The 9,799-nt window shown below is 41.4% G+C and overlaps 1 protein-coding gene across 1 annotated transcript; it reads left to right on the forward strand.

Moving 5' to 3' along the window:
* Window positions 1-363: 363 nt before the first annotated feature.
* Window positions 364-6,287, forward strand: LOC147978247 (uncharacterized). Its single transcript, XM_087514687.1, has 5 exons — window positions 364-607; window positions 3,870-4,047; window positions 5,049-5,190; window positions 5,265-5,684; window positions 6,027-6,287. Exons 1-5 carry the CDS (start codon window positions 364-366, stop codon window positions 6,285-6,287), a joined length of 1,245 nt encoding a protein of 414 aa, XP_087370813.1.
* Window positions 6,288-9,799: the final 3,512 nt, after the last annotated feature.

The raw sequence follows: 9,799 nt of genomic DNA on the forward strand, positions 1-9,799 counted from the left end.
TCCTTTCTTCCTCTTCTTTTTTTTCCTTTTTCCTCTCATTCTTTTTCTTCTTATTTCCTTTCCTATCTAGATATATAAAACTTTTCTAAAAATGTAACTTTTGCATATATAAAACTTTTCACTCTACATTTTCGTACATATGAAAAAAATAAAGTTTATATACAAAAGTGCACAATTTTTATGAACAAATTACAACATCTAAATTAACTAGACATCTAAATAAATATAAGTACACATCCGAAATTTTCCTAATCTTAAAACTAAACTAAAATAATCTAAAAAACATGTAAAAACATCTAAGAATAGCATCTAAAAACATCTACAAATATAATAGCACCGCGCAGGGGCGGATCCAGGGGCATGATGGAGGGGCCGGCGCCGGCGGGGCAGGGTAGGGGCACGGGACATGGTAGGGGCGCAGGGGCGTGGGACAGGGGAGGGCGCGGGAGCAGGCTGGTGCTCACAGGGGGTGGTGCGTCGGGGCCGGCAGGGGCGCGAGGGTCGACGTCGTCGTCGGGGCAGATGGCTTCAGCTATGGCGGCGGCGACGTTGAGCAGCCTGACGGCGTCGGTGGCGGCGGCGACGGCGACGTTGAGCAGCCTGCCTGGTCGGTGGCGGCGACGGTAAGGTGGAGCAGGGGCGTCGGGGGAGAAGAAGTGATGGATTTCATCAAAACTGCTAAGTGTTTTCTTATATACCCAGGGCATTGGTACCGGTTTGTGGCAAACCGGTACCAATGCCACCTTTAGTCCTGGTTGGTGCCACCAACCGGGACCAAAGGTCTCTTTTCAGGAGCGGAGGCCTTTGGTCCTGGTTGGTGGCACCAACCGGTACCAAAGGGGGGCATTCATATCGGTTGGTGGCCTTTGGTCCCGGTTGGTGGCACCAACCGGTACCAAAGGGGGGCATTCGTACCGATTGGTGCACCAAAGGGGCATTGGTACCGGTTGGCGGCACCAACCGGTACGAATGCCCCCTTTGGTACCGGTTGGTGCCACCAACCGGGACCAAAGGCCTCGTGCTCCCCGTGGCCAAAACTTTAGTCCCACCTCACTAGTTGAGAGGGGCGCAGAGTGGTTTATAAGCCCCACTGCCGCACCCCTCTCAAGCTCCTCTCGATTGCAGGCTTATAGGCCTAATTGTCACTTCTATGCCTGATGGGCCAATTGGGCCTTCTGCGAGCCTGAATCCTGGCCCATGGTAGGGTTTCTAGTCGTATTCATGCCATGGTGGCCCAGTAGTTGGCACTTTTTTATTTTTTTGTTGTTTTATTTATTTTATTTTGTTTCTACTTACAACAAAAAAACTTACTGTTGCTATTTTTATTTATTTTATGAAAGTTTATTTATTTTATGAAAGTTTATTTATTTTACTTTTATAAAGTTTATTTTGTTTCTATTTCTTTATTTTATAAAAGTTTATTTTATTTTATTTTATTTCTACTTATTTATTATATTAAATTTTAATTTGTTTTATTTTGTTTCTACTTATTTATTTTATTAAATTTTATTTTATTTTATTTTGTTTCTACTTATTTATTTTATTGAATTTTAATTTATCTAATTTTGTTTCTACTTTTTATTAAAGTTTATCTTGTTTCTTTTTGCTTTTCATGTTTTGAATAGAAAATACTTTGATAATTTCAGTGGCATGAATTTTATATAATTTTAGTTTAAAAAATACTAGAGGTTTATAAAAGCTTTTTAGTTCATTCCTTTTGCTATTAGAGTTTTATAAAAGTTTTTTAGTTAATTTTATTTTTGGATGGTATCATCATTTCATCCACATAGCATGTGCAAGAAATTAGAGAGGGTTACGGCAAAAACTGGATGCAATTCGTGTACAAAACGGACAATCCCTTTCGAAGTATGAGGGTTTCATACGAGAGCTCGTTTGTTACAAAGGGATTACTTTTTTTTGAACTTATTTGAACTCCAGTGTTTTTCTTTGTTCAAAATGCACCATTGAAAGCCACATCATGAATTTTCAACCCTTTTTGACTTCATTTGTTATTTTTCATGCATTTACTGATTATTTTGAGCTATAAGACCCTGAAATTGAAAAGCATTTCAAATGAACTCTGAAAAGGTTGAAAGTTGGCATGGTATCATCATTTCATCCACATAGCATGTGCTAGAAACTAGAGAGGGTTACGGCAAAAACTGGATGCACTTCGTGTACAAAACGTACAATCTCTTTCGAAGTATGTGGGTTTCATACGGAAACTCGTCTGTTATAAAGGGATTTTTTTTGAACATATTTGAACTCCAGAGTTTTTCTATGTTCAAAATGCACCATTCAAAGCCACGTCATCAATTTTTAACCCTTTTTGACTTCATTTGTTATTTTTCATGCATTTACTGATTATTTTGAGCTATAAGACCCTGAAATTGAAAAGCATTTCAAATGAACTCTAAAAAGGTTGAAAGCTGGCATGGTATTATCATTTCATCCACATAGCATGTGCAAGAAATTAGAGAGGGTTACGGCAAAAACTGGATGCACTTCGTGTACAAAACGTACAATCTCTTCCGAAGTATGAGGGTTTCATACGGAAACTCGTCTGTTACAAAGGGATTTTTTTAAGTTATTTGAACTCCAGAGTTTTTCTATGTTCAAAATGCACCATTAAAAGCCACGTCATCAATTTTCAACCCTTTCCGACTTCATTTGTTATTTTTCATGCATTTACTGATTATTTTGAGCTATAAGACCCTGAAATTGAAAAGCATTTCAAATGAACTCTGAAAAGGTTGAAAGCTGGCATGGTATTATCATTTCATCCACATAGCATGTGCAAGAAATTAGAGAGGGTTACGGCAAAAACTGGATGCACTTCGTGTACAAAACGTACAATCTCTTTCGAAGTATGTGGGTTTCATACAGAAACTCGTGTGTTACAAAGGGATTTAATTTTTTTGAACTTATTTGAACTCCAGAGTTTTTCTATGTTCAAAATGCACCATTCAAAGCGACATCATCAATTTTCAACCCTTTCTGACTTCATTTGTTATTTTTCATGCATTACTGATTACTTTGAGCTATAAGACCCTGAAATTGAAAAGCATTTCAAATGAACTCTAAAAAGGTTGAATGTTGGCATGGTATCATAATTTCATCCACATAGCATGTGCAAGAAAGTAGAGAGGGTTACGGCAAAAACTGGATGCACTTCATGTACAAAACGGACAATCTCTTTCGAAGTATGAGGGTTTCTTTTGGAAACTCGTCTGTTACAAAGGGATTTCATTTTTTTGAACTTATTTGAACTCCAGAGTTTTTCTGTGTTCAAAATGCACCATTCAAAGCCACATCATCAAAATTCAACCCTTTCTGACTTCATTTGTTATTTTGCATGCATTTACTGATTTTTTTGAACTATAAGACCCTGAAATTGAAAAGCATTTCAAATGAACTCTGAAAAGGTTGAAAGTTGGCATGGTATCATCATTTCATCCACATAGCATGTGCAAGAAAGTAGAGAGGGTTACGGCAAAAACTGGATGCACTTCGTGTACAAAATGGACAATCTCTTTCGAAGTTACAAAGGGATTTCATTTTTTAAACTTATTTGAACTCCAGAGTTTTTCTGTGTTCAAAATGTACTACTAGGAAAATTCTTGTAGATAGAAGTTTACCGGTAGCGCCTGTTTATGACCCCATGCTACTAGTATTTAGGAGTAGCGCTGGGCAGAAAACACGTTACTACTGATATATAACAACAGCGTTTGTTTGCTTGGGCCACGCTACTGTTACATGGGCCACATGGAAAAAGAAGTAGCCCACTTAGCTGTAGCGTTTGTTTTGAATGGGCTCTACATCTAGTGGGCTTAGCAGTAGCGCCGGCCTCTAAACAGCGCTACTACTAGAGCAAAAGAAAACCGGCCCGAGCGCCCCCGCACCCCCTCACACTCTCACAATCGATCCCCTCCGCTCGACGCCGTCGCCACAGTTAGGGTTCGTCCCCGGCCGCCTCACCCCCATCGACGGTGTCGTGCGCCGCCACCACGCGCGGTCGCCTCTCGCCTACTCCGATGCTCCAGCCCTGTAAGTCCCCCTCGATCTCCTCCTCCCTGCGCACGCCACACTAGCTAGGCTCCAATTAATTTGCCGCGGCGGTTCACCATGTTTTGGGATTTAGGGATTGCACAGTGGCTCCATGCTTCGATGTGACATGCTCCTCGCGTGATTGGGGAGAGAGTAGAGAGAGGGGTTAGGTGAGAAGTAGAGGCTTTTTATTGCTCACCGAAACTTAGGAGAGAGTAGAGAGAAGTAGCTAGAGAAGTAGAGGCTTTTAGCCCATATAATTGAAACTTGGGTTTCAATTCTTGGCTGCTGCCCCTGGAGGAGTGGTGGCGGCGTCGGTGCCTAGTGTTCTAGGGTTTAGAGAGGGGGAGTCCATGTCGTGACTATTGTTTCCGACATTTAGGATCATTGATGTAGTACTTGTAACTACTTGTCATTCCTTCACTGGAACAACCATAGTGCTCGACCGTAGAATCGTGAGCATTTTTTTAGCTCTGATATGAAAGCAACGGTTGAGGGTTTCAATTCTTGGCTACTGCCACTAGCTTCTTTGTTGATGCACATAAAGATATGACCAAGAAGCCCTCACTGTTATGTGGTTTCATGGAAAAATCAATGCTTGATTCGATACTCTCTTTCAGGTTGAAGAGAGTATCTATATGTGGTGATGCTCAAATTGCTAAGTTCTTATGATGCCGTTAGTGAGCGCATTTTTGGTAAATTTCAGAAAAAGAAAACACAGATAGACAGAGAGTTGTATCTGATCGAAAAGGGGGGTGTTTTCCTTTTATAGTTTTAATTATTGTGCATCTGATGGCAAAGGTGGAAATGATGTTTACTTATTGTGTTCTGGAAGATTCTAAGCTGGTTCAACTTTTGGATGTGGGAATAGATAAAGTGTTCCCCTGGACTGAACTTTATGTTTACTTTTTAGTTGTTATTTTGCTTGCCATGTGAACTCTAGCTATGAAAACTTTATGTTTACCTTTTGGATCGTTAATCCTTTAATCATATTGCTTTAGGGAAATGGCGCGACCACCACCACCACCACCACATCGACGGTGCAAGTCAAGGTGCGCCAGCAGCCTTGCAACTGGCACGCTGTTTGGCATCTACTTCGAGTCTAGTTTTCTTCATGCGGCTATAATAAATTATATGAAACTAGTAACTACTATTTTGTTTTTAGTGTTATTGGCATTAATGCATCGTGTATATATCATTTTTGTTTTTGTACATAGATCATCCCATGCAATGTGAGGTCAGAATTCAACAATCTGACTGGAGACTCTGTGACCTTTGAGGCTCCTAGGGCCCCCTACACTATGGAGATCGAGAAAGGACAAAAGATGACGCGGGTGGGAGGAGATGGATGGGTCCGTTTCATCGACCACATGCGTATCACCGGTGGTGAGTTGATTAGGTTCTCCTTCAGAGCTGAAAGACCCAAGCTGGCTGTGATTTATGTTAACAAAGCAGAAGATTATGAGGATGATGAGGATGATGACGACCCACATGGTGATGCCATCGTAGCTCAAAGAATGAAGTTGAGTGAGGAGGAGGTGTGCAACCTATGGGACATCATTCCGCCACGTGCTGACTTCGTCGGGGTGCCATTCGTGACCTGCCTGACAAGTACCATGGTTGATCGGCATATCATGGTATGTTGCATTTACTTTAGTTTTTAGAGTAATTTGATGATATGCTTTATTGTTATACTTAGTTTAGAGTCCGATGATATATATGCTTAGTGAATCTTATATGCTTTATTGTTATACTTAGTGTAGAGTCCGATGATATATATGCTTAGTGAATCTTATATGCTTAGTTAATCTTATATGCTTTATTGTTATACTTAGTGTAGAGTCCAATGATATATATGCTTAGTGAATCTTACATGCTTAGTGAATCTTATGTGCTTAGTTAATATTATATGCTTTATTGTTATACTTAGTGTAGAATGTGTGAGGCTACTTATTAATTGATATGTTTTTCTTATTCAGAAATTGCCAAAGAGCCTATCTGAGAGTTGTGGTATCAAGCCTGATGAAGAAGGCTCTGCTGGAATACGCCTTACCGCAAGGGGCTCTGTGACCACTTGTGCATATGGCGTGGACACAGACGGTCGCACACACTTCAAATCAGTTGGGTGGAAGAGCTTCCTCGTCGGCAAGAATCTTCATGTTGGACAGGCAATCCTAATTACTATCAGGAACACCCACCGCCCAGGCTTGAGGATGATTGTCGTCATCGATATCATCTAGAACTTCATATGCATGCGTGTGGCTGTTGAACCATATATATGCTAGTATGACTACCTAGTAGACTTATCAACTATGATCTATCCATTCATTGTTGACTACTATATGAGTTTGTGAGATTGTGTGGTTATATTAAATGTGGTACTGTCGTTAATGTTTGTGGGATGGTTCTATGAACTTAGTTTATTTGCACTGGACTTGTCTTGATTTCCATGAATATTGCACCTGACTACTTTTTTTAATTTCTATTTGCCTAGTTGTAGCGTGGGGAGAAAATAAGGCGCTACTACTACGTGATGATAGTAGTAGCGTTGGTCGAGAAATCGGCGCTACTAATGAGTATTTTAGCTACAGCGCTTGTTTAGAAATGCGCTACTGTTAAATAATAGCTGTAGCGCCCTAGCAGTAGCATGGGTGCCCGCACTACTGGTATGTAAAAAACCAGCGCCACTAGTAAGCTTTTCTCTAGTAGTGATGCACCATTCAAAACCACATCATCAATTTAGTACATATAGCTCTCATGAATAGATAAGTGACCAAATTAATAGAAGTTCATCATCACATTAAAAACAAAGTACATATATAGTTCTCATTGCACAACATATAGCTCTCCAGAGCATCTAGTTAAACCATACATTGAAACTATGTGAAACCTTTCAATGCAACAACAAATGCGATCATAATCACAACCAAGGTAAAAATTGACCCAAGATCATAATGATACCAAGCCTCGGTATGAATGGCATATTTTCTAATCTTTCTCATCTTCAACCGCATTGCATCCATCTTGATCTTGTGATCATCGATGACATCCGCAACATGCAACTCCAATATCATCTTCTCCTCCTCAATTTTTTTTATTTTTTCCTTCAAGTAATTGTTTTCTTCTTCAACTAAATTTAACCTCTCGACAATAGGGTCGGTTGGAATTTCTGGTTCAACTACCTCCTACATAAATAAAATATATGTCACATTGGTCGGCATAATTGTCAAAAACAATAAATAAAGCAAATAGTTATAAAAAGATAATATATACCACATCCGAATCATAGCCAGGACGAGGGCCGACGAGGGCGGATACCAAAACCATCGCACTATATAATAACAAGCAATAATAAAAGTTAGAAAATTAGGCAAGTATCTATCTAAAGTAAGAATTATTTTCTTTCAGAAAGAAGATAAGAACAAGAGGCTCACCACGGTGGTGCCGGCGACGAGATCGGCGCGGGCGATCGACGGCGGTGAAGACGGGGACGGGACATGACGGACCGCTAAACCTATGCAAATCTCGGGGAAAATGGAGCTTGGAGGTCGAGCTTCGAGAGGAGAAAGCTTAACTAGCGTGGCTCGGGCATTTCATCGAACACCTAATGTGCATAAGAGGTGAGCTAGAGCACCCAAATGCCCTCTCCTTGTCGGACAGAAAAAACAAAGAACTATAGAGTGCTCTGCTGCGGGGACGGGGTATATATAGGCAACTCATTTGTCCCGGTTCGTGGCTAGAACCGGGACTAAAGCTCCCCCTTCTGTCCCGGTTCTTGCCACGAACCGGGACCAATGTATGAGGGCCAGGAGCGAGGCCCATTGGTCCCGGTTCGTGCCTAGAACCGGGACAAATGGGTCCATGCGAACCGGGACCAATGCCCACGAGGCCACGGCCGGCCCCCTGGGCTAAAGAACCGGTACGAATGCCCTCATGTGTCCCGGTTCGTGACTGAACCGGGGCTAATGGGCTTGCCCTGCCCGAACCAAAGCGCTATTTTCTACTAGTGATTGTAACACCTTATTAGCTTACCAAATCTGAGTGCCTATTCAATTGGCTGCAAAACTCTATTTCTTCCATACGCAATTATGTTAGTGAACAAATGACAAGTAAAACACCGTAATTGGGTACAAATGCTCACAATATTAGCGGCACGATGTACATATTATAGGATGTTACGATGCATAAACAATTACCTTTTTTGTGAAACAAATAGTTACCTCTTTTTTGAGTCAAAACAAACACTTGCCTGGCCCATTTTAGTTGTTTGAGGCTTTGAGCTACTGTTCAAAAAAACATAAGCCAGTGCAGCCTGGCCCATTTTATAACTCGCTTAAAACCCTAGCCAAACAAAACCCCTCTTTTGCAGCGCCTCTTCATGTTTCCCCCATTTCTTCCCAAACCGGCGGCACCTGCTCCGCCGCGGGCGCGTCCGCGCCCTGCGGGCACCCACAGCGAGCGCCTCCGGACGTCTCGGCTCCCAGATCGCCGCCGACGGCCAACCCCGACTGCTTACTTCACGTCGATTGCCCCAGGTTTTTCTTCTAACCTTCATCCCATTGTTGCATTTTCTTCCTACCCTTTTCCCGCTAACTTTTTGGGCGTAAATTCCTCCTTCCGCAATTATATCAGGCGGTACCCTAGGTGTCTACGGTGTTTTTTCTTGTATTGATCAGAAATACTGAAATTGTTGAGTGGAAAATTGGCGTCTTGGAAACTAACGGGATACGAATTGTTTCGAAAATAATAAAATAAAATCATCACTTTTCCTTTGATTTGGAACAACCTAATTTTGTGTTGGCCTCTCAATATATTGGAACAACCTAATTTTGTGTTGGCATTCTTCTTGTTGAACAAACATTGAACTGATGTATATATTGAGAAATATGTTTCTGTGCAGCGGGCAGAGCCATGTCAACACAAGAAAGCGAGGCTGACTATGAGGTTCTCCTTGGTGATGAGGTGGAGGAGGTTGAAGAGGATGATGAGTGGGGAGAGGAGGAGGAATGTGAGTCAAGTGGGTCTGAACCAATTCGAAAGCGTCAGAAAGCATCTGACATTTGGGAAGGCTTCATAATTCTTAAGCGCACAAGCACTGGGGAATCAGCTAGATGTTCTACTTGTGGCAAAACAAGCATGACTTCTCTCTTGACATTCGCACGTTTAGTTGAAAAGCCCCAGGTTGTTCCTGATTATGCTGCTGCTAGAAGATCATTAGCCATGTTTATTATCACCAGTGGGCTGTCATTATCAATTGTTGAAGAACCCAGTCTTCAGACGTTTATTAGAGTTGTTAACCCGCTATCTGAAAATATAAACTCTTGACGCCGGTCCGTTTTAGATAGAGTGTCATGGTTCTTTATGGAAGGGAAAAGGATTCTTTGAAATTTATCTTGTCTGAAGCACCTGGGAGAATCAGTTTCGCTGTTGATCGCTGGAAGGGCAAAAAACCCGGAGAAAACTACAATGATGATATCTATATGTGCATCGTGGCTTGCTTTATTGATGTTGATTGGAATTTGCAGAGAAGAGTAGTGGCTTTCAAACACTTGGCTTTTCCTGATGATGTTGTGTCTGTCGCTGATACTGTAGCATCCTGTTTTGCTGAATTTGAGGTTGATCAGAAGCTAATGTGCATAACTCTGGGTAATGCATTAGATGATGCTTCTATGGATAATTCAGTTAAGACGATTGTGCTAGATAAGGACAATTGTTGTGTGATGGTGCATTATGTCAAATGCATTGTTGCACG

The sequence above is a fragment of the Triticum urartu genome, chromosome 3A (genome assembly GCF_056163025.1).
Source record: "Triticum urartu cultivar PI428250 chromosome 3A, HENAU_Tu73, whole genome shotgun sequence".
NCBI classification, from domain to species: Eukaryota; Viridiplantae; Streptophyta; class Magnoliopsida; order Poales; family Poaceae; genus Triticum; species Triticum urartu.